This window comes from Carassius carassius, chromosome 16 (genome assembly GCF_963082965.1).
Source record: "Carassius carassius chromosome 16, fCarCar2.1, whole genome shotgun sequence".
Taxonomy (NCBI): Eukaryota; Metazoa; Chordata; class Actinopteri; order Cypriniformes; family Cyprinidae; genus Carassius; species Carassius carassius.
In genome coordinates this window covers 8,478,088-8,503,644 of record NC_081770.1, presented here as the reverse complement: position 1 = coordinate 8,503,644, position 25,557 = coordinate 8,478,088, and the positions used below count along the sequence as shown (strand labels likewise).

At 35.6% G+C, this 25,557-nt stretch overlaps 1 protein-coding gene and 1 long non-coding RNA gene across 3 annotated transcripts; one reads left to right on the top strand and one right to left on the bottom strand.

The window, feature by feature from the left end:
* The first annotated feature begins 1,492 nt into the window (after positions 1 to 1,492).
* LOC132160287 (uncharacterized) lies at positions 1,493 to 7,830 on the top strand. Of its 2 annotated transcripts, none has more exons than XM_059570042.1 (6): positions 1,493 to 1,623; positions 2,013 to 2,298; positions 5,576 to 5,911; positions 6,702 to 7,043; positions 7,394 to 7,524; positions 7,705 to 7,830. In XM_059570042.1, the coding sequence occupies exons 2-6, from the start codon at positions 2,247 to 2,249 to the stop codon at positions 7,768 to 7,770; spliced, it is 927 nt and encodes a 308-aa protein (XP_059426025.1). In that variant the 5' UTR covers positions 1,493 to 1,623; positions 2,013 to 2,246; the 3' UTR covers positions 7,771 to 7,830. The 2 variants fall into 2 exon arrangements, with proteins under 2 accessions (XP_059426025.1, XP_059426024.1); XM_059570041.1 differs by having other exon boundaries at positions 1,499 to 1,642; positions 1,988 to 2,298.
* A 7,562-nt stretch (positions 7,831 to 15,392) lies between these two features.
* On the bottom strand, positions 15,393 to 16,879 carry LOC132160377 (uncharacterized). The gene is made up of 3 exons (XR_009437999.1): positions 16,773 to 16,879; positions 16,019 to 16,107; positions 15,393 to 15,476 (listed from the first exon to the last, which is right to left on the bottom strand). It is a non-coding gene; the product is annotated as an uncharacterized LOC132160377 (long non-coding RNA).
* Positions 16,880 to 25,557: the final 8,678 nt, after the last annotated feature.

The following is a 25,557-nucleotide window of genomic DNA, read 5'->3' as shown; positions in this document are numbered from 1 at the left end:
ACACTCGTGACAGGAAGAGTCTGGGTGTCTCTAAAATATGTTTGTGTGATCAGAAATTACAGAATCATATTCCAACACTTATGAACTGTTTTCGTTATGAGCTTAACTGGACAGGCGGAGTATCCTGTGACAGATTGTTATGCTGTCTTTGTGCTATTTCCCTTTATTGTTCTGTTTTCCTTTCTGCCACTTATGGTATGTGGGTTTTTTTAGCCACGAATCAGGTTAACTGAGGCCAATCGGAAGGAAAGTCACCAAGCCAGTTTGACTTATGGACCTTGAGGCCAGTGACAAGTTTGAAACACACTGGCTCCCCGGGGGGCATCGTGTTTTTCTGGTGTGTAAATGATTTTTTAGGCCTATTTTTTTCTTTTTTTTTCACATATGCTTGCAATATTAATGTCATATTATTGAACTTCTCATTCTGAAGAAACAATTCATTGTAACCATTACTGGAATCGTGATCCATGAATAAATGGATCATAAATGGATGACGTGCATCTTCAACCGGGGGGAAATGCAGTGACGAAAGCAGAAATGATTAAAAAATGACTGCTTTGCGGCTTGCATTAATAAAATGTCTAAATGTAGGTGAAATATGTTAATTCAGCGTTAAACTGAAAAATGACTTATTCTGACCTGTACTTACTTAAATACACAACATAATAAGTGATTATACTACTGTACATTTTATTGTATTTTTGATTGCTGACAAATGGAAAAATGTACTATAGTCGCATAGTAAAAAAAAAATAAAAAAAATCCAAGTAAACATTATAAACTAGTATATTTGTCTTTCCAGCTGATTGAAAAGAATCAGCTCAATAATGGTCACAAAATGGGTATCGGAGGAGATACCAATTTTATTATATTAATTTAATATGTGAGATTTTCAGATCTGGTTCGAGTCAAAATATTATTATTATTATTAATGTTATTTTGGCCGGCTCTGAAATGGGTCATATCAGAAGTTATGCATGGCTTATTCAAGGATGTGCATTTATTACATTGAGTACAAATATTTTAAAAACGTGTCTAAAATACAGTACTATATAAAGTAAAACAATACTGATACATCCTTCTCATTTCCTTTCATCATAATATGAAATAATCAACTTTTTTAAGATTATTTAAAGCAAAATCCGAAGACCTGATCCTCTCTCTGTGGATAATCAACACAATTGATTTACAAAATGTAGTGGGTTCTCCTCTGTTAGCCTAAAGATCAGCCAAACCGTAATGGACATGGCGAGTTACAGGCAAAAAAATTTTTTTCTTCTGTGCATTATAATAAAGGCTTTGTAAATCTGCGCAGCGTGTTTAGCTTTTAAACAACATACTCCATCCTACACCAACTATGCACACATTTCCTATCATGTTTGTCTATGAAAGACGATCGAACCAATCAGAGGAGGTATTGGGGGGAGGGGCGGGGCTGGCTCTATCTGCAGGCTGCAGCCTGGTGCTTCTCAATTTTCCTGCCTGGCTCCTGTTACTTGTTTTGCATTTTCCGTTGACAGGTGGTTTTGTGTGTTCTCTCTCTGTGTGTGTGGAGGGTGGAGCTGCAGGTGCTGTGGGTTACTGTGATGAATTGACTGCTCAGAAGTTCTTTTTCCCAGTGTGGTTTTTACTTGAGCTTGAGGTCTCTCTCTCTCTCTCTCTCTCTCTCTCTCTCTTTTTACTTAATTCATTTGTGTATTATTTATGCTACTGCTCTAAATTTATATTAAACTTGTCTGTTCTTTACCTATTTTTTGTATTTGTTTTGAGATATTTAAAAATATTTATTTTTCTGTTTATTTTTATATTTTAATAATTCTTGTCTTTTATACATTTACATTTTATATTTTTAATTTACATTTATATTTTTTACAATTCCTTTTGATTCATTATATCATAGTAATTATCTTTCTATCTTAGGTTTTATATTTTTATATTTTTATTCTTTTTTTGTTGTTGTTGTTGTTGATTGATTGATTGATTATAGTATGTGTGGAGTGATATTTCTATAGCCATGGCATTAAAGAAAGCTGCCTGCCAGCCACTGCTTATGGGACAAAGAACCTGCTGTTTTTTTTTATACTCTGGACACTCACTATACGTCATCGCGTAACCTTCCAGTGAGGCTCCAATGCCACTTTCACTTGAACAAGTGAAAAATTTGCATCGCCCTTAAAGCAGAAGGATAGAAGAACACATCTATTAATCTGACAAGGCATTCATTTTCTAAAGGGAGAAGCTGTGAAATGAAGCTTTTCTTTCATTTGTTCGCCCTGATCTTGTTTTTCCTCGACAAAGGTAAGACCTTTGTTTGTTAAAGTTTGTTGCACTGGTTTCTGTGACCTTAATAGTCTCTGTATAGAGACAGAAAGATCCAGTTTGTGTTGACTTTATGATTAGGCTGAGAACAGCGCCTAAGATCAAATAATTCATCATTCGCACATAATTTAAGTGGGAGATTCCAAAAGTAGGACTAAAACATATTTATAGAAAAACATGGAGCAAATAATTTTCTCAAGTATTTTAATGAGCAATTTATCTATGCAATATAGAGAAAGGGGGTAACAATTTGAAACAGAATGTTGAAGGATATATGTATTCTACCTGAGTATTTCAATTCAGGAGGGCTTTTTACATTCATTAATTGATTCATACGTGTTTTTTTTTTTTTTTGCTTATAATATTTAATAATTAAAATTTTGTAATGTACATGGGGAGGTGTGACAAAGGAGCCGAGGAACCACATGCAAGGCTAGTACTAAAATGATAATGTTATAGAGTAATACCTCGCATTTGGTTCCTCAGCTCCTTTGTTATATATGAAAAAAAAATATGAAAAAAAGATGTTTTGTATTTTCCACTGCTGATGTTTGTGGTAATAACACTTACTGGATTTCTGCTGGTCAGATGAACTCTGCGCTTTGAAACGTATGCTGTTAAGATAAAGCAACAAACTCTGCTTGTTTGTTATCATCCGTTTGACTCCTGACTTTGCCCTTCACCAGCTTTACACAGTAAACTTCTTGGCTAATAGAAGACTTAATACAGTTTTGAGTACCAGTAAAGTCTTGCTGTTAACAAGTGTTGGACAGTAACACTTTACTTAATAACGCTTTACAGTAATTTGATTACTTTTTTTAATAACTGAGTAATTTAACACGTTATAATTCACAAAACAGTAATTATAGTTCTAAGACGAGGTCTATGCATTACATCATTGCCAACAGAATGTAGTTTTATCATTTAGAGGGTGGAGCCCATGCAGCGTGCTCTACCTGATAATTACTGATAAAGTGCCTGCGAGGTGGATAATACCAACGAAAAACTTAGCATGGAGAGAAAAAATTATGTAGTTTTGCATTTAGAGACTCCTGCCAAATAGAAATATCTAAACATTAATCTAAAAACAAATTAAGTGTTATTCATCTATTGCATAAAAGCATCAACTACTACAAAAATAACAATAGACTGTATAAAAACACGGACATAGGGAGATTGACATCACTCGTAGGTTTCTGAAGAGCAGTTTTTAAGCTGAAAGTGGGCGGTGCCGGCTGTGGCCATCTTGGCAGCGCATCACCGCATGTCACTCCTGGATAAACAAAAAAGTGCAATGATGTGGAAGCTGATTACTGAAGCCACGCCCACCTAGCTCGACGGCAGTGTCAGCAGCTGAGATCCACCTTTCATTTAAGTGGCCACGCCCTTAATTATGCAGAACTTTAAGGCTTAATATAATTTAAAAGTATTTTAAATTAGAAAATATTTTCTTTATTATTATCACAGTTGTCATGAAGGGCAGTTATATAGCCTAGTGTTGTCACTGTACCAAAATGTAAGTATTCGATACTGATACCAGTGAAAATCCACAATTTCAGTACCAAGCAACACACACAAAACATGCTAAAAAGAAAAAAAGAAAAAAAAAGAATAAACTTTATTTTAATCCAAAAACTGTGTGCACATTTAATTTTAAAGGGCTTATGCATTTTAAAGCCCAGAATAACAACTAAGAAAAAAGCCCAGAACTGCTTCTCTGACCAATTTTTACTTTCTCTAACAATGGATATTTTAGATTCATAATTCATTTAAAAGCCTCTGGCATGTAAAAATTTTAATCTTTTTTTACACTAATATAAGTTATAGGCGCATTAAATAGTTAATAGAGAAACGTAATTTTATTATTCTCATTATATTAGCGTTAGCCTCGCTTATGCTAATGATTAACTACTCTAATAACAGCGTTCATTGAAACCCGACATTCAAATTAAAATATTTAATTGGATTCATAACAGAAGCGGTGTTTCCCACAGCCTTGCACTTCATTTGTGGTGGCTCATATATGGAAATTCATTCTCTGCCAGCAGGAGGAGCTTGTAGAGAGCGCGAGAGCAAGGTTTCCCGGTAACGGCTGCGATCACAAACGCTGCTCAGGCATTACAGGCAAGATGAAATGAAAATAACATTTAAAAAAAAAATGGTACCGTAACATTTAGAAAAAACTAAATACCGACTTGGTACCGAAGTACAGGGTCTTTTGACTTTTCACAATAATAAAGACCAAAACCAATTTTAATACCAGACTGTAAACTTTTTTTCTGCTGTAAAGTTGGGCATTTTGACATGGGGAGTCTATAGCCCCTTTCACACTGCGATTCCGGCAAATACACGGGTAAAGTGTCCTGGCAATTGTTCCCGGGTGTCACTGCCAGTGATTACCTGGAATATATGCGTGTGTTCACACACAACCCGTAAAGGTCCAGTAATGACATGTGACATCAGGGTGTGACGTGTAATGTACGAGTCGAAAACGTTAGGCACGTTATACTTTCACTGAAGCTAGTGTACGATCTCCTGTGCAGCACTGAAATCATGCGTGCTCACGAATCTTCTCATTATAACACACAAAATATAGAAAGACTATATATTATACTAGAGCTTTGTGAGACTGCAATACACAGAGATAAAGGGAGAGTCCTTTGCTAGGCTGAGAAGCAAACCAGTACACAGTCTACGCTTGCATTTAATTAAATATAAAAGTGGCTTGTGAATGTTGATTCTTTGAGCGTTTATGCTGGGATGTTGTGGATGTCCAGAAAAAGTAATGTAACAAGTAATGTGACTAAATAATTTTGAAATAAAGTCATCAGAAAAATAACTTGATTAATTTTAAAGTGAGTATTCAGTAATCAGTAATATAATGACATTTTCAAAGTAACTTGACCCATACTGCTGTTAACAGGTTTTGAAAATTTGACTATTTTGCTGAATAGTTGTTCTGTTACCAGAAAAACTGGTATATATTTTGCCAGGATTTGCATGGCTTCAGGGGCTGGATCTGATATGGAGGCGTGATCTAACAGTGTGGATCATCTATGAGACTCATGTCTGTCTTTCTGATGAGTCAATGTGTGAATCAATGATGTTCTTCTGCTGTTTGTTTGCATGTTTTTAATCCAGACATGTTGTTCTACTCTTCTACTCAAAATCTTTGTCATGTGTAGGGGGAAAAAGTATTTTTTTCACAGCACTATTGCATGTTTTGCTTGGCTTATGCTAACTGTTTGTTCTTCAGGTGTGTTTGGTGTTGGACCAGATAAACAGTCAGTGTCTGTGATGGAGGGAGATTCAGTAATTTTTCGCACTGGTGTTAAAACAAACCAACAAGAAGATATTAAATGGTATTTTGGTGACACTCGTATCGCTCAGATCAGTGGAGATCTCAGTAAGATCTGTACAGATGTTCAGTGTAATGAAGGTACTGAGAGATTCAGAGACAGACTGAAGCTGGATCATCAGACTGGATTTCTGACCATCATGAACATCACAAACACTGACTCTGGACTTTATGAATTGAAGATTATCAGTAGTACCAGCAGCAGTGATAAAATGTTCAATGTTACTGTCAGTGGTGAGTGATTAATGATTGTTTAAATGCAGTATTATGTTTAAAGTATTGTTAATGCATTTATTGATTTTTTTTTTTACCTGTATATTTACACAGTATTTTCCCAATTTTGGAAATTATATCTACAGATAAATGCAGGCTTTACTCTTGAAATTACATCTGCAGTGCATTATTAAACAGGTTATTTTGATTTTAAATTAAAATCTAATTTAAACCAGGATGATAACTATTATGATATTATATTACTGTCCACACCAACACACAATAGCATTAAGATAATTAAAAATGCTGCAGTTTTTTGGTCTGCCACTTTAAATGCTGGAGATCTTTAAGCAGGATGGATTCTGATTGGCTGTCAAAGTTTTTATTGGTCTTCAGCTGAAAAAATAAAAATAAAAAACAAATTCTGAAAATGATTCCTACAACATTTTTCCTCTGTGCTATTATCATTATAGATGCTGTGTGAAATCTTCACAATTATTGTTATTGTTATACTTGTTGATAAAGGCCTTAAATTATTTCCATAGTTTTAACAGTTAATTCGTTTTTTACTAAAAGCAGCAGTTTAAGCTCAGATGAAGTTGAAAGTAAACACGCCATCTCTGACCAGCTTCTATTATTATCTGTTTGAATTAAGATTTGATATGTAAAGTGTGTTTAAGCACAGTCCAAAATGTTTCTTTTTAGACCAAAATTCAGTAAAGGGCTTGTGCAATTGCTGTCAAGTTCACAAATCTTTTATGTTGTGTAGTAAAAAAGTAGTTAAAAAAGGAGCTGTTGGTTTGTGTTTCAGGTGTTTCTGCTGCTGAACGAGATGAAATAAAGAGAAAGTCAGTGAAGGAGGGAGAATTTGTCACTTTAGGATCGGATAAAACAAAAAGTCCAAATGATGAGATGAAGTGGTATTTTAATGAGACTCTCGTCGCTGTAATAAATGGAGATCAGAGTACGATCTGTACAGATGATGTGTGTAAAGAGAGATTCAGAGACAGACTGAAGCTGGATCATCAGACTGGATCTCTGACCATCATGAACATCACAAACACAGACTCTGGAGAATATAAACTACAGATCATCAGCAGCAACAGCAGTCTTTGTATCACCAGAGTGAAGAGATTCTGTGTTACAGTCATTGGTGAGTGTTACTGTCATTGGTGAGGAATAAAAAACAACAAAAAACAAAACAAAAAAACAATAGCTTTAATCAAACTAGTAAGTGCTGGAATGTGAATGTTAGTATCAAGGAAAGCGGAAAACTTTAGTCCATTTTCCTGTCAGCATGGTTTCCTGTTGATCTCACAGTGATGGGATGCTTCTATTGCTAAAACAGGTGCTTGCCATTTATCAGTTAAATCAGTTCCATACAACTGATGACAAAAGTGAAAAAAATAAATAAATAAATAAAGTGTTAATATCAGTCAAATATATTGTTAAATACTGGATGGATTATCATTCACTCTAGTAATAATGACTGTCTGTCTCCAGCTGTTCCAGATTCAGGTCGGTCTTCAGCTGCTGTAGCAGGAATAGTTATTGTTGTTCTGCTGGTGGTTGTTCTTGTAGCTGCTGGTGCGTTTTACCATCGCCGCAGGAGACATACTGCTGTACCACAGAATGTAAGTATTGCATACAGCTGATCTGACATAAATATAAATGCACTCAGAAGACTGTGAAATATTTAGGGAAAGAAAACCTCTGTACGAGCAACAGGAGAGGAAAAAAAAACCCATGCAATTCCGAGTCTCTAGTAAATAGTGTTTTTACTTTTTACCATTTGTGTATGTGTTTTCTTACAGGACATAGATGCTAATAACTCGAAGCTCGATGAACCCAAAAGATTGAGTGGCACTGAATATCAATGAATCAGACTCAGGCCGAAGCTGCCAAAAAAAAAAACAAAGTAACATGATTTATCATTTTGATACATTAACTGATAATTAAGAAACTAATTAAACATAGCAACATGTTATGGATCAGCAAGGACTATTTATTAGAGGTGTATTAAAGCTGCTAAAGTGATCCATACAGGAAAAGAGAGACATCTATTTCTTGTCTTTGCTCTATAACTGACACCTGGTTTGACATTTCAATTATTTATTCTTGCCTTGCATACATTCACTAGTTACTGACAGAACGGGCTGTGTTTTCACACAGTCTCATTCTGGAGGACAGTCTGCTCTATTGTTACTGTCAATGGTTTAACTGGTATTGTTGCTGTTTCTGGGAAAGATTGTATCATTACATTGGTAATGTTTATGATTTAAACAACACTGTGCCTTAGTCATCAACTCTTTCCACCCACCACATTAGAACCAAAACCAGCCTTAATAAGCTTGGAAATCCGTTGATTTGTTTGGTGAAAAACTTTGCTGAGAGTATGTGCAGTGCTTGTAACTGGAACTATACATGACACAGACTCTGGTAAATGTTGTTACTTTCACTTAGAAAATGTTTAATGTGACGTTTGTCAGGAGGAATTTTACAGAATAATTACCACAGGGATTTCACCAAGTACATGTTCCTGGATCAACAACAAAATTCCAAACAACCGGTCAGAATTGGAAATATAACTTTTCAGAAAATATCTGTTTTAGGCTCGCAACCAAGTGCTTCTACACTCTTTTTTAATCAGCTATTATTTCCCACTGATTTTAGGAATAAATTGTGGGTAAGGTAAGGTTTAGGGGTAGGGATTGGGATTGGGTTAAATCTATATTTTTTGGATAATAATGTTTATCCAGGATCATCAAAAGGAACATGTCTTACTTGGCAAAATCACGCCGACCAATTGACACACGTGTATACTGGATAATGAAGGTAAAAGTGATGTGGCCAGTTATGAATATGCATATAATGTATAGTAAATCTTCATATATTTGATAGATATACTGTGTTTAACCTAAAAAATCCAAAGACTGAAATTGCAACATTCAATCTTACTTGAAGTTGCAATTAAATAACATGTTCTGTTTTATGAGGTGCTGATTTGTTCTTTTATTTTATTTGTTGGCATTTGAGGGAAGATGTTTGGCATATTCCATAATGAAGTGTGTTCAGTTGTGAATGAGTGTGATTGATTATTTTGTGATTGTATTTTGCTGATGTGTTTGTCCTGTAGAATATTTCCACTGTTTGAAGATGATTGCTTTCACTTCAATACTCCTTGGTTCTTTCTTCTGGCATCACTCTTTTTCCTTTTTCCTTTTTGGGGATTTGTCTTTTTGTCGGGTGCTCATTATTGTACAGGTATATCATGATTTTTTAAATTTATTTATGTTATGAAAATATTTTCAGAAAAGTCTCTGAAGTGTCAAAGCTAATATGCTAAACTCCTCTCAAAATCCTGTAGCACCGATTTTACCATCAACTAATATGAAGTTGACTTCAATGCTAATGCTTTTACTACAGCACCTTTATTATTATGTCCTGTGGTCTGCTGAACATTGGCAACTGTGTTTGCTTTTTATGTCAGTCCTGTCTCCATCTCTATTGTTCACTGTCCTCTGTGCTGCTGCTATGAAAAGCATTATTTGCATGCTGCACCTTGTTTCCTGGTTACCAATGAACAGTTAATTCACTAGCTCCTGCATGAAGAAGCCCAGCAATAAAAACAGCCAAAGAAGCACAGCAAGCAGAGACTTCAAGGTCTTTCTTCTCCATGAGGCTCCTGCCCCGGACAGGTCTCCAACTGTTGCTAGTAATGTGAGAAACAAAGCCTTTCGAAACTTTAAATCAGTTGAAACAATTACTTCTTCGAATGATTCACTCTTATGAATCGGTCTAATCTGGTGACCCCTGCTGGTCAGAACAGTGTGAATGCTCAGGGAAACTCAACTGGGTGTATCCATGTTGTATTTTTGGCCACATCTGAAATAGGTCATACCATTTATATTACCACGAGAAGTTGATACTCTAGAAAACCTTGCTCTTTCAAGGACATATATTCATGTGTGGTGTAAGAACAAAAACAAAATGTTTAAAATATGCTATATGGGTGTCTGAAGGTGCAAAAAGCAGAGGAATAGACCAACCGATTTGATTGACTGATTGACTGACAGTTTTTATGCTGGAACATTGCCATAACAATGAACTTTTTTTTTTTTTTTACAATAGTGCTCTCATTATAACGTTAGCATAAAACGTTAGCAGTTAATGTTCTTCATTTCTGTTGTGAGCTGCACGAGCTTAAGATGACCAGTAGAGTGATGCATTTGATAGCAAGTTTTTAATCAATGGGATTCAACTCATAATTTCATTATTTATACAACATAACGTTAATATTCAGACTTATAGACTATTTGCAAAAAGGGCCCGAATGCACATGAACATATCTGCGGGGCTCTGAATGCAAACTCCTTTTGTGGACGCGTTCTTCACGAAACAATGTGCAGAAACACAGCAGCAAAACTCTAAATATTCACAGCATTTTAGTATAATGGTCTTCTCATTATAATAGTATGTATATAACAGTCCCAGTTATTAATATACTTTATTGTAGTTTGACCTGCTCGTGCTGCGCGGTAAAGAGATAATCACCGTAGTAGTACAATGAAGTAAGTAAGTAAGTAAGTAAGTAAGTAAAGTTTATTTCTAAAGCGCTTTTCACAGATAAAATCACAAAGTGCTGTACACAAGAAAAGTATAACAAAACAATAAAAATGTATATACATAAGTCAAATCAAAGTAACACTATGGAAAAGCACTTGACTCAAAACCAAATGCATCTTATTTCAGGTAAATAATATATCCACGATATATATACACCAGCTGAAATGTTTTGAAATCACTTGTACCCTACCTGATTGAAACAATCCAGTCTCTGCCTGTGTCAGTTTGAATCTTGGTAAAGTTTTAAATCCCTGCAGCCAAGATGCTCCTCTGTCGGTCACGGATTATGGAAAGTGAAACATAAATCTATAGGGGTGGTTGGATTTATTCACGCACTTTAAAATGTTAATTTGAAGCTTCTTTTTTTTTCAGATTCTTACAGCTTTATCATAATAGGCTGTATATTAACTTATGGGGAGAAAAATGGTAGTTCAATGTGAAATCAGACATTTGAGCTCCCCCATATAGTCAAAATGGCATAATCAATAACACCCCGTGAATATTCAACTGTTAGATTGGTAGTCGAATCAGGCTCCTCGAATCAAAGCATCAATTCATCGACTATTCATCCCTACACAGTAAAAACAGAAGTGTTAATTTAACTCCTAAAGAGTTGAATTTGACTCTGTTTCAGATAACATTTGGTCCCACTCAAAATCAGTGTAAAATTTACTCTTTGGTCAGTGTCAAATTTTTAGAGTTAATTCTACTCAATATTGTGTAAAAAATAACAATGAAATGTTTAAAATTATTTAACACTGTAGTTGAATCACACTGTTAAGAGTAATATAATTACACAGTATAGAGTTATGTATCTACATTTTTACTTTTTTAAAAATGACACTTTCTAAGTGTAATATTTACTTTTCATTTCTCTACAGTGTTTAAAAATATATATAAATCATAAGATGCAGTGTTAATGAATTATATATATATATCAACTACTATCCAAATAAAAACAAAAAGCACAACAACAGTAGATCACAGGACTCACAATTTATTGTGAAAAAATAAAGCATTTCAATGTCATTGAATTTACATTGCAAACCCACTGCCTTGTCTCTGACAGAAATATGTATAACATCACAAAATGTTTACCAGAGAAAGCAATATGGCACGACAAGGAGAGTTGTGTCATTCCCTCCATATGACATTTGTATGTCAAAAGGCCTAGGGTAATGCAGGTTGTCGACATGAAAAAAAACAAAATCCTGCTTTGCTCTGATCACCTCATATGCATGGAAATGTTCTTGAAAAGTAACTGTACCTAAAGGCACTGTGAGTAGCAACAGTTTTTCACACATTATCAGAACTGACTCAATCTGATAAAACACGGGCACTTCAGATTCAACTTTGCCACAGATAACCAAGTTTGGGCGATAAACAAACCCATTATGTTTAGCCCAATTAACCTTCATAACCTGAATGCTACTGGGCACTTGCATTGCCATAGCAATTTCAGAACCTCCTTTTACCATATTTAAAGACACCATTTTTCCTGGACCAATGTCTAACCGACTAAAAGTTGTTGAACTTCGCCAACTATATGCCATATAATTCTGATGCTTTTTTGCCAGTGTTTTAGTAATATTTTTAAATGATTTAAGCTGTTTTTTTTAACAAATTATGCTTGCCCTCATACCTCATACACCAACTATGCAGGACAGGCCCAATTTTCTGGATGCAGCGGGGATAGTGGATAAGAAAATGGTGCTTTGGTAAAAGTTTTTTCTGAGGATACAACTTCTTAAACAGTGTGTGGTGATCCACAATTAAATGTTTTAAATATACACATAAACCTTGAGATAACATGGGCGAGAATATAATGTTTATTATTTGAAGCAGTAAAAGAAGCAGGCCCCAGTGTTGGTCAATAGAAGTTACTAAATCTCCAAAGATAAGAGGAACATTCCGAAGTAAGCACCAGGACTGAACTGCATTCAGTCCCAGATCATTAGATCCTTCACCTAAATTAACAGCTACAGGTCTGTTGTTTCTCTCCATGAAACCGTAATCAAAACTTTGTATTCTTGAATTTATTTCTGCTGATGTAACATGTTTTTCCTTCAAATACAGAAATAATAACTTCAATTCGTACTGGCCCACCCCTTCTAACACATCATGCATCACATCAACTGAGAAATTCTCTGTCGTGTGAAAATACTCCAATGAATTTAATATGCATGACCTTTTCACACCAAAAACATATGGAAGGGATGGATTACAAGCCATTTCTTGACAGTGAGCAGTGTGTATATCTTTGGTGCGCAAAACTACTTTGGAAGAATCTTCAGAGAATTCTGTCTGAAAGTCCTCCTTTTCTGCTAAACAGAACCTGCAACAGTACCTTGCACTGAAAGACTCCACCAGACCAAACAAACTATGCAAACCCAAATTATCACCTGTAACCTGTACTACAGCGCCACGAACACAACCATTGAATAATGGAATCTCAATACCATCACTCTCTAACAGTTCATGTCTCGAACAATGGGAGCAAAAATTTCATTAAAACCATACCGTTTAACATCTTGAGTATGAAATAAGGCGCACAGGTGTATGTTAGCCAAGAAAGAATTCCATTTTGGAGAGAAGTTTCTTAAAGTAAAATATACTCCACCCAATTTATGAATACCTCGCTTAGGACCCAGAGGGTTGGTGACCTCAAAGTCATCATAGAACATCTGGATCTGTATTGTCTGCTTCTCAGTTGAGAACAGGGGGTGACTTTTAAAAAAAGATCCATCACAAATATCTCTCAGTCTAGAGTCACTGGTAGCTGAGCTTTGCAACATTTCTGCAACATACTGACTTTTAAATATTGACTGCAGTGTAGATAAAATTGGAATATACATGAATTTATCTTGAACTACTACCTGATCATATGTTCCAGTCTTTTTATTTCGTCTTGTGTCAAATCTTGAACCAATCACACATTCAACTGGTTCTACTATTTCCCATTTGTCAGTCATAAATTTTGATCGCTTGTATTCCGAATTTAGAATTGTGAAAGGATTCTCAAACCCCTCAAAACACGCCTCAACTTTTTTGCACATTTCCGTTTCATTACTAAATACATGCTTTATCACTGTCTCTTTAGCATGCTGATGGATATCTTGAACAATCTCTTCCATGGAAATCACAATAGAATTCAGTGTACTTTGACCAACACCTGCTGCCTTTAGATCAGAAATTACAGCTGAACAACTATTTACAATGTATGGGGAAGATAACTGTGACTCAGCCTCTAAATATTCAGTCGACTCTTCAACATGAGAAACATTACTTGTATTGACGGTACTTTGAGGATATGAAAGATCATATTCTACAGAATCAACTAAACTGCTTCCATGGCACTTATTAAGATGTTTTCTTAAACCAGAAAAACTACCAAAAGAACGTGAGCATCCTTCTTGTCCACACTTCAAAAAAAGAGTCCTGCCTGTACATAGCCCATGAATTACCTTAAAGTGCTTAACAAGGTTGTTTGGACTTCCATGGTCACTTTTGCAAAGAAAACACTTCATAGCTCTATCTCAACTAACGCACCATCCTTGCCCGCAATTCTGCAACTCTAGGGGTCTCCTTTGTTTCCCCCATGTCGATGTTATAGATGGTTGTTTGAACAAATGTGAAAAAGCTGCTCAGGGAAGAACTGTATGACGTACCAAAGACGTAATGGGCTTTAAAGAGTTCGTCAAAAGCTCCAACTGAACCTGTTGCCTTGCATGGAAGTGCATGCTTGTCAACCACAATGAAGTAGGAGTGAATGGTGCTCTGTGTGGATCCCTGGGCGAGAAGGTAGGGCTGACTGCTTTGGGTGATGTTGTCTAGATGCTGCTGCACACTGGTTCCAACCTACAACAAAATACATTCAACAGAATTGTTTTGGTGACTAACTTCTGACAATAGATCAGATCACTACAAACTGTCCACAAGATTGAGGTGATGGAAGATATATTTTAAACAACTGTTAAAGAATTCATTCACTTTGAAAAATGTTTTTGCTGATAATTATTCACCCCTGTGTCATCCAAGACGGTTTGAGGGTTCAAATGAGGGTTCAAAGTCTGTCTCAATGTAGCTTCAAAGACTCGACAATCCCTGCAGAGAAATAAGGGTCTTATATAGAGAAACGATCGGCTTATAATTAAAAATAATATACTTTTTAACCAAAATTTGACCTGTCCGACATCATGACGTATTGCGTGGCGCATCTTGAGATTCTACAACACATTCAATTGTGGTATTTTTATTTAGATAAGAACCTTATTTCTCTGCTGGGATCATATCGAGAATTTGAAGCAACATTGAGACAGACTTTGAACCCTCATTTGAACCCTCAAACCGTTGGTCACCATTGAAGTTCATTATATGGAGAAAAATCCTGGAATGTTTTCCTCAAAGTCATACATTTATTTTTGACTGAAGAAAGAAAGACATGGACCTCTTGGATGACATGGGGGTTAGTTAATTATTAGCAAAAAAATAAATAAAAATTATAAGTGAACTAACCCTTTAGGCATAACTTTTGAAATCTGATGAGCTGATCTACAGCTTGATACGCAGAAAGCTTTCCCGGCCTCTTTCTACCTTGTGCAGATGGTGGCAGCAGATGTAGCAGCAGCAAGATGGCCGACATGTCACTGTCCCAGCCTACACATAAGTAAATAAAAACCTTGTTAACATTATGCCATAGCATAGCTTTCAAAATGACAAACTTGCACCATTACAAAAATGTACACTACACACCTACATAACCCACAATAACAAGTAAAACAGTTCCATTCATACCATTCTCAACTTCAGCAGCTGACTTAGCATTGCACATCAAATCCAAGAGTTCTGTGGTGGGTGGTTCCTTCAGCAGCAGCTTCTTCTTCAACAGGGTCACACATTGTGAAATTCAGGATGACGGTGTCATCAGATGTACCCGAGCATGATGATGATTGAGAGGCACCTGTTCATTATGAAATTGGTACAAAATATAGAAACATATTACAAGAAAATGTTATCGGTATTTTAAGACAATAAATGTTCTCATTTCAGCCTTTAAACTAAATAAACTAATTTGTGAATTGTCTGGATGAATACCAAGTCCTCCATTGCCCAGCATGATTCTCAGAGTTCCAGGTGACTCCTTCACTATTTCTTCAAAAACCTCTGTGTCAACTTCTGTGTCTGACTGGTCATACACCTTAATGTCTGGCTGCCTGCTTTCTGGTACGTTGAATTTTAGACACACTGTTTAAAAAAATTGTAATTAAAAACCATGCATTCCCTTCTCACAAGTAACCAAGTTCATATTTAAGTTTGCCTCATGTATTCCCTTAATGAAGCAAGACAAGTATCTGCAGCCAATTATATGCAAATGAAAATATAAAGCACAACACAATTGATTAATGACCTAACTAGATATTATGACATAATTGGTTAAAGCTGTATTATTTTGTCATTGCGTGATATATAGGCTATAGCTTTAACCTAAGGTAAGTTACCCACCTTCTTTCAAGAAAGCATCGAATGTCAGCTCAGACACCTTCACGTATTTCTGCTCTTCCCCGAATTGAACACGCAACAGCATTTTGCCCCTGTTAACAAAGAAAATATATATTCAAAATCATAATTTAGGGCTGGTTCAACAAAGAGTTACCTATTAATTTCTCTCATGCACTATGCATTACTTAGATGTTACACTGCAGTTACAAATGGCGACTGAAGACAAAGTTGTGCTGGTTGAATATAACGTAATCTATATTTTCTGCAGCAAATTAGGCTAGTATCCCATTAGCTACCAAATAACTGTGCCAAAGGCCAAAGTTAGCTAGCTCATTAGCTATTTTAGTTCAAACCGTAACCAGTTTAAAATTGTTAAGCCATGTTAAACAAACACGTCACGCAATCAGTGATCTAAGTTATCGTTTAATGAGACTAACATTAACTATCAGAAGCATGCTAACATTACCAGTAACGCTATATATAAACCTAGATACGTTGCCTGGGAAGCTAAAAAATACGTTAGCTAAGAATAGCTATTAACTGTATTAAATCTTTTGTTGTTATAGTGACCGAGTTAACGTTATTTTAAGCATAAATCATTCTGACAAACTTCATTCGTGAAAATATTGCAACACATAAAGAAACACAAGTTGCTATAACTTGTAATATGACCTCAACTAATATCAGCACACTTTTAAAATTATGTAAAGTAAAAAAAAAAAATAGCGTTTTGGTGTGGATAGCACAGGATACTCACCTAGCAATAGAGTTGCTCCTTCTCAATCTTCCTCCACCGAAATGCGTGCCAAACGAATGATAAGCACAGCAGAATGGCGGGTATTCATCACTGCTGTAGAGTTGAAATCGCACTGCGTTTCTGCAGATTTTTACACTCACTTTTAACTCCACCGATAGAGCAACTTTACTCCCCAAAATGTTGAAAATACTCTTTCTGGATTAAAATAACTTTACTCTGAGAAATTAACACCCCATTTTTTACTGTGTAGTAAAATTATTAGTTTATTTGGTAAGATCCTAAATCCTTAGCTTTGTTAACACAGTGTCCAACCAGCAGTCTCTGTACAGTATATGAGTGTAAAAGTTTTCATGTATTTTATGTTGGATGAAGGTGAAGGCCACCATGGCGCTACTATACCGTGAATGAAAGTGATAACAGCAGAAAGGTGTAAATACAAATCTCAGATACTGGTCAAATCTATTATTATCAATCAATCTATAATAGGTCTGAAAAGGTCTGCCTTGAAAACCTGCAGGAAATAATACAAAGTAATATGTGTTAAATTGAGTGTTTATTATAATATAAACAGGCACACGGAGGCCGATGTTTAATTTAATTCATAATATTGGTGCATCAGTGGTTCCTTTAGGAACTTATTTATTGTCATTTATTTTACACAGTAATATGGCTAGATTTATTATATCATCAGTATAATAAACTTTGAATAAATATATTATTATGTGATCAGGGGCAGATTAAGGTGGTCAGTGGCTCCTAGGCTGCTCTTTATGTGAGGCCCCTCTTAAAGGGTTAGTTCACCCAGATTGCAAATTTATGTAATTAATAACTTACCCTCATGTTGTTTCAAACCTGTATAACCTCCGTTTATCTTCGGAACACAGTTTAAGATATTTTAGATTTAGTCTGAGAGCTCCCAGTCCCTCCATTGAAGCTGTTTGTACAGTCTACTGTCCATGTCCAGAAAGATAAGAAAAACATCATCAAAGTAGTCCATGTGACATCAGAGGGTCAGTTAGAATTTTTTGAAGCATCGAAAATACATTTTGGTCCAAAAATAACAAAAAGGACGACTTTATTCAGCATTGTCTTCTCTTCCATGTCTGTTGTGAGAGAGAGTTAAAAAAAAGCAGTCTGGATATCCAGTTCGCGAACGAATCATTCAGTTCACCAAATCAAACTGAATAATTTTAAACGGTTCGCATCTCTAATACGCATTAATCCACAAATGACTTAAGCTGTTAACTTTTTTAATGTGGCTGACACTCCCTCTGAGTTCAAACAAACCGATATCCCGGAGTAATTCATTTACTCAAACAGTACACTGACTGAACTGCTGTGAAGAGAGAACTGAAGAAGAACACAGAGCCGAGTCAGATAATGAACAAAACATTGACTCATTCACGAGTCAAGAACCGTTTCTGTCAGACGCATCCGATTCGAGAACCGAGGAGCTGATGATACTGCGCATGTGTGATTCAGCGTGAAGCAGACGGACACACAGAGCATCTGAACCGAACTGATTCTTTTGGTGATTGATTCTGAACTGATTCAGTGCTAGTGTTATAAGCGCTGGTAAACCGAAGGCTTGAATCAAGGGCAATCATCGCAAATGACGCCATTACGTCGAGCGAAAAAAGAACCAGTGAACCGTTTTCTTCAACTGGTTATTGAATTGAACTGTCCGACAAAACTACTGGTGATCCGAAAACCAATGCAACCGGTTCTTGACTCGTGAACGAGTCAGTCTATTGTTCGTTATCTGGCTCGGCTCGGTGTTCATCTTCAGTTCTCTCTTCACAGCAGTTCAGTCAGTGTACTGTTTGAGTAAATGAATTACTCCGGGATATTGGTTTGTTTGAACTCAGAGGGAGTGTCAGTCACATTAAAAAGGTTAACAGCTTAAGTCATTTGTGGATTAATGCGTATTAGAGATGCGAACTGTTTTAAACGATTCAGTTCAATTCGGTGAACTGAATGATTTGTTCGCGAACCGGATATCCAGACTGCTTTGTTTTGAACTCTCTCACAACAGACATGGAAGATGTCACATGGACTACTTTGGTGATGTTTTTCTTACCTTTCTGGACATGGACAATATACCGTACACACAGCTTCAATGGAGGGACTGAGAGCTCTCGGACTAAATCTAAAATATCTTAAACTGAACAAAATTTTGTTCATTTTAAGTTTAAATGCATAAATCTGAAGCATTCTGAGAGCAAAATCAAGAGACTAGACCAATGAAGAAATATTTGCTCTTTCTTAGAAGTAATTTATTTATTGGTTGCATAGATGTGAATTTTATGGTAGGGTACAATTTACACTATATAAATTCTTATAAAAGCTACAAATGTCATTCTGTCAAGAGCAGGGAGTGATTTTCATCTCATCTTTTGTTTGTTTGTTTATCATTTATGCCGACACTTAACCAGTGGTGTAATGTAACAAACTAAAAATACTTCGCTACAGTACTTACTTATTTTTGAGAGTATCTGTACTTTACTTGAGTTTTTACATTTCAGACAACTTTTACTCCTTTTTTTCTTTTAACTTGATTAAAAGAAGTCACAATTCACAAGGGGACATATAGATTGATCTGTTCGTTACAGATACATAACATAAATACCCACAAATAAAAAATAAAAAATACATAATTATTGAAAGGTATTGTTAGCTCGGAGCAGAACAAAAAAGGAATCAGTTCTACTTTCTGAGTATGTATTATCATATGTAGTAAAAACAACAATACTCAAGCACTGCTGGATTCTCTCCCGTCTGATTTCATGTGAGCCTCTTCAGACCTTTGAACAGTACATTAATTATGAGGTTCGACCTCCTAACTGAACTCTTTTTCATAAATTGAACATACTGTAAAAATAAAAGCAGTAATAAAATATAAACAACGGTCTTAGTTGACTCTAAACTTTTCTTAGTCGTAGGCCTATTAAGTGGGAACAATAAGTGCTCTCTCTATATTAAATGTGCAAATAGAGCTAATTGTTTTCCAAGCCTGATGCAGCGGTGGTATAGTAACTACACAACCTATTAAATATTACATACTAATAACAGCTTAGATATGTTATTTAGCCTCATTTGCGCAGATCGGGGAGTCGCTCTCAAAACTCGCGGTTTTAAAATCGAGTGCGCGTTTTACTTTCGGTTTCGATTTAACGATGGCAAACTCTCGGCGGTGCTGAGCATTTATTCTACAATACAAGACTTTAATTTTGTCAGATGCTCTGCAACGTATGCTCCTTTTGATTTTTTTTTTTTTGTGAGGGTCTTTTTGTTCCCACTGAAGTAAATTAAAAAGTAAGCCTGCAAAAAAACAGCTTTTTTAATTTTACTGTATAAACATTTGACAAGATGCAGCTGTAATTCTCAATCCATTATGGGTCAAATAAGGTTTTACAGTTGTTAGCAGTTAACTGTTAACTTTTTACACTAACTTACTGTAGTGTGGCATTATGGGATTGCACGTGCATCATTCAAATCTGAAATCCTGCCGACTGGAGCAGCGTGAGAACGATTGGAGATTAGAGGCTTTATTCATAATTCCTGGTAAGTTCACTTAATTATACTTGAGAAATATATCCTTTTTATATTTATTTGAGTATATACTTATAATGAATAAGTGATATCATGTCACAATAGCCTCCTATCCTGACATTTGGACATGTGGCCTTGGTAACTTCTGTGCAGTAAACTGGGAATTGCTATCATAGCATAGGCCCTGTCCACACGGACACGGGTATTTTTATAAACGTGACTTTTTTACGCGGTTCAGCCTTTTCGTCCACACGAAAACGCAGTTTCAGGGCACCGAAACCGATCATTTTTTAAAACTACGGCCAGGGTGAGCATTTTCAGAAATGCCGGTTGCAGTGTTGTCGTGTGGACAGTACACTGAAAAAATAAAAACCTTGGATCAACTTAAAAAAATTGAAGTAATCAATCACACGAAACATTTGAAATTGACTCAATGTAAATAATTTAATTTAGTTTAACTTGAAAATTTTAAATCCATGCAAACCACTTTTTAAAGGTTGATCAATGTAATTATTTTAGGTTGGAAAAAACTAATTATTTTAAATTAGAACAAACCAACTAAACTAATATGTATAGGTTAAATTAAATTAATTATTTTAGTTTGGAACAAACTAATATTTATAGGGCCGATTAAATTAATTATTTTAGATTGTCTCAAATTAAAAAAAAATAAGAGTTGGCATTATTTGAGATCTATAATAAATCAATAAAAAAAAAATGTTTTCAATACATTTTGATCAATGACTACTCGGAACACTTTTCCTTTAGAACACATTTATTGTTCAATAAACTCACAACATTGAACATTTGCTTCAAATGTATGAAGTTTGATAGCAGAAATACTTGGAACACTGCAATCAGTCTCTCCAGTTGTTCATAACACTTGGCCTACTTCGACCTTTGTAGCTGGTAGCCATCGAACTTGGGCAGCCACATTTGTAAATGCTGCAGTGAAAATGCAGCCTTGTTAGTGCAACCTTTTTATTAAAAGGATCTAAAGTCTTGGCTGTAAAAACACAATAAAATTGAACAATTATGCAATTATACAATTAATCCCTGTACAGCTGGGTGGTCAGTCTAGTGACTTTCGGGGTCATCTTTTTTCCATCAAGCTCCATCAGGACCTTTTGCACAAATTCAAAGGTGAACTGTAGCCTTTTTGGATATTTTAGGTTTAGTGTATATATGAGCCCAAAAACCATGGCAAAAGCGGTTGCAACCGATGGCAACTCGTTCAGGACTTCTTTTCCTTCGACAACAATTTTAATGTCTTTAGGTGGATGGAGAGGATCCTCTTTCCCAGTGATACAGATCGCCATGGTTGTCTGCTCCAGTTCTTCAACCTCATTATCCTGCACAAATAAAGAAAGAAAATGTTATAATTTCAGAAAATCTCCCGATTTCATGTTAGATCATAATGTGCCAAGCTCTTATATACAATCTAAACTTTCAAAACAAAACATTTGATTAGCAAATCAAAATAATCAAATGTTCATTACAAGGGGTGTGACTAGATTAAAAGTGATGAGATTTTTTTTAAGGAGTAATAAGTAACTACCGTATTTTTCGGACTATAAGTCGCACCTGAGTAGAAGTCGCATCAGTCCAAAACTACGTCATGATGAGGAAAAAACATAAATAAGTGGCACCTGACTATAAGTCGCAGGACCAGCCAAACTATGAAAAAAAGTGCGACTTATAGTCCGGAAAATACGGTAGTAATTTATAACGATTTCTGAGTAACATGCCCAACACTGATGAAGTTATTCTCGTTATATTCTAACTTTTTTTCTGGACATGTCAGAGAACACTGTAAACACCTGTAAATCCTGTAAACACAGTGCATGAAGACAATTTTTGGGGGGCAGATGAGGCCTGTGCATCACTTTTAGGTACTTTCATAATACAGTTTAACTTTTTGGGATTTTGATAACATTAAGTCAATAACGTGTTTAAATGTCGGTGATAATACCACCGCATCTGCCTTAATATTCTCTGAGTTTACACGTTCCCTTCCGAAAAAGAACCATAATTTTACTACAAAAAAAAACAAACAAAAAAAAACATGGTTCTTGAAGCAATGCTAACTACAAATTATCCATGGCTTTGATGCTTCAAAATAATTCAAATAATAATTAACAAAGTAGACCTATTCAGATATTTTTGTGGTAATAAAATCAGACCTAAGCGAAAAAACAACAACCTTTTAAAATGCATTATAAAAAACAACGAGGCAATAATGATTTGTTAATTAATGATAATTGAATAACACTTAAAATACATAATGTAATACAAAATAAACCATTTATGAACATTACATTCCATTACCTGCAAAGGGCACTGAAAGGCCTGATAATTGTCGTTTTAACACTTACAGGGTGATCAAATCTTGTTTAATATTGACCAAACATTTAATTAAAATATCCACTTAATCTTACATTTTTTGGACACCTTTTTTTCTATAGACATTACAACCCTTACAAAAACTGATCCTTGTTTTTATTGAAGTAAAATTTATTTTGTGTCATTTCTAAATGCCTGATTACTGTACTAAATTAAGTTGTGTGTTAAAACTGTCAAAAATACTGTATTGATACTGTATTGTAGTTGGTTATGTCTTAAATGAAAGAAACAGATGCATGTCTGTATATTTGATGTGTGCAGGAAAGGATAGTTCATCCTAAGATTTTATTTCTGTCATTGTTTATTCACTCACATGTTGTCCCAAACTTACAATATATTAATTTATTTCTTGAAGATTGAAGAATCTGGATAACCCAACAGTTGCTGGTCCACAATGACTTTGTTAGTAGGGGGGTAAATACTCTGGAAGTCACTAGGCGTTTCTCAATGTCAAAGAAGGATCCTTGGAAGCCAGAATTTCGAGGATGCTACGTCATCGACATCGGTCGAATGACTGTTCCAATGTCGAGGATCCTCGTAATTTCAACCTTCGAGTCCTTCGTTCGAAAAATATCCCATACACAGGCAAGGATGCATATGTGTAGCCTTCGCCCTCTCAAATCACCCACAATCCTATGCGTGCAGCTTTGCTATCTTGTTAAAAAATTCAAAAATGTCGAACGTTAGCGGAGTCGGAGCATTAACGGTTTTTATTTATGTTACCAAACATTTGTTATAACTGTAGTAAATATAAGTAAAGTTTAACATTTAAATGCCAGTACAAATTACTACCATATTGATATTGTAAATTATACAAATACAAATGGCTGACTGAACCGGACCTATCATTTAACAAGTGTTAGCTTGGTTGCGTCACCGGTATTTCTTTTAGAAATAACTAGTTAAGTTGTCCAAAGTAATTTAACGATACCATTCACAGCATTATTCAAACGGACCTTTTCACTGACGTAATGATGCAATTACGTGCACTTGCTAGCCTGTTCCATTTACGTGTTTTCTGAATGCTAAAGAGGAGTCTCGCCTAGCCTCTGAAGGAAGAGACTTGGAAGGACCAGTCCTGCCAAGGAAGTATCCTTGACATTGAGAAACGCCTACTGTGAACCAGCAACTGTTTGGTTTTCACCTTCTTCCAAAATAGAGTTTATGTTTAGTGGAAGAAGAAAACTCATTCAGGTTTAAAACAACTTTTGAGTGGGTAAATACCTAGTGGCCTAAATATCCACACTTTTTCATATTTTGTTACCTTAATGTAACAAGCTTTGTCTTTATTATAGTGATATTAGTTTGGCTGTAATGCTCAAACAACTTGCAAAATAGAAAAACCAACAGTTTTCATTATAAAATCATGGTATTTCTAAAAAAGGAAAATTGAATTTTTTGCCATATCGCCCACCCGAACAAACCAAATCCCCCCCAAAGACCATTGTGCCCTTGTAATGCCAATTTGCCCCTGCCCCTGTGCATGACACTGCCAGGGTGAAAAAAATTCTAAAACGGCCCCTTTTGTTTTGGTTTGGACGGCGAAGCCACATTTGTGTGTATCGCTGATGTCATCGCGACACCCCTCATCCTCTTACCCCAATGCTTACCCTGGACTAGAGTTAAAGTTAGCAGTTTATAAAGTGGAAGTAGACAATTTAACTAGATAGCTAATCTGTCTGCTTATCGACTCCTTGAATGGATTATAGTAAATTTTTTACACGGCTTATTGTAGAAATGCTACCGCAAGAAAAACCTATAGCTAACTAGATTTTCAAAAAGACATTGGATCATTAATGTTATTTTGACTGCCGATGTTAGCTAGCAGAGCTAACGTTAGCACGCTAGTATACTGCGCTGCAATCATGTCCTATGGCAGACAGAATTGCAAAATAAAAGCAATCCAACAGCACACTAAACAATGTAAACAAAAACTTGTTTTCTTGCGGCGGCCTTTATAAAATGAGCAGTGGTGAAAGTCTAGTCATGTTATGAACAGAAGTGAAAGTGACTGAAGACTGTGCTCTTCTCCATTTTTGGTATATTTCTGTAGCAGAAAGAATGCCACATATAGGCCTGGAATATGAAGTAGCATGTGCATATAGGTGTTAAGTCATTTGCAAATGGATTTGTTTGGACACACTTTTTTTAACACTTCCAGGGAAGACAGGAAAAAAATAAATAAAAGATTGCTTTGGTACGTCTGGATGTGGTCTAAGTGTTTAGTGCTCAAAAATAAGCATCAAAGATTTCTTATAAAGTGTTAAAATCTTGTCTTGTGAGCTTAGTTTCTCATCACACCCCTATTTGATAAATATGGCTAGGAAAACCTAGACTATGAGCATGTTAGTCTGTAGGTGTTAACTGTGTGAGCAAGTGAGAGAGATGCCCTTACCTGGTATTCTTTGAAAAGGTGCTCAACAGGTTCACCAAGGTAGATCATCAGAGATTTGAAGATGCATTCTCTTCTGATGCTGATGTCCACAGGCTAAGTAAGAACAGTTACTATGAATTAAATTTAAACATTTACAACAACAACAACAACAAAAACTATTCAGCCATGGATCCCACTGACACACAACTTATTCATAGATACCTCATCTAAAACCTGCAAGGTCCTGGTGGTCTTCTCTTTAACAACTCCTCCCTTGCTCCTGATGACCTCCAACAGTTTGGTGGAGTGCTTGTCCAACTGCACCAAGAACTTTGTCTCCAAGGGAACTGTAGTAATTCGTATGAACTCTGCATTGATCTAAAAAGGAAACAGAAATAAGTTTAGAAGTTTTTATGATGGTGAACACAAAACAGCATCACCAGCACAACCTTAGTA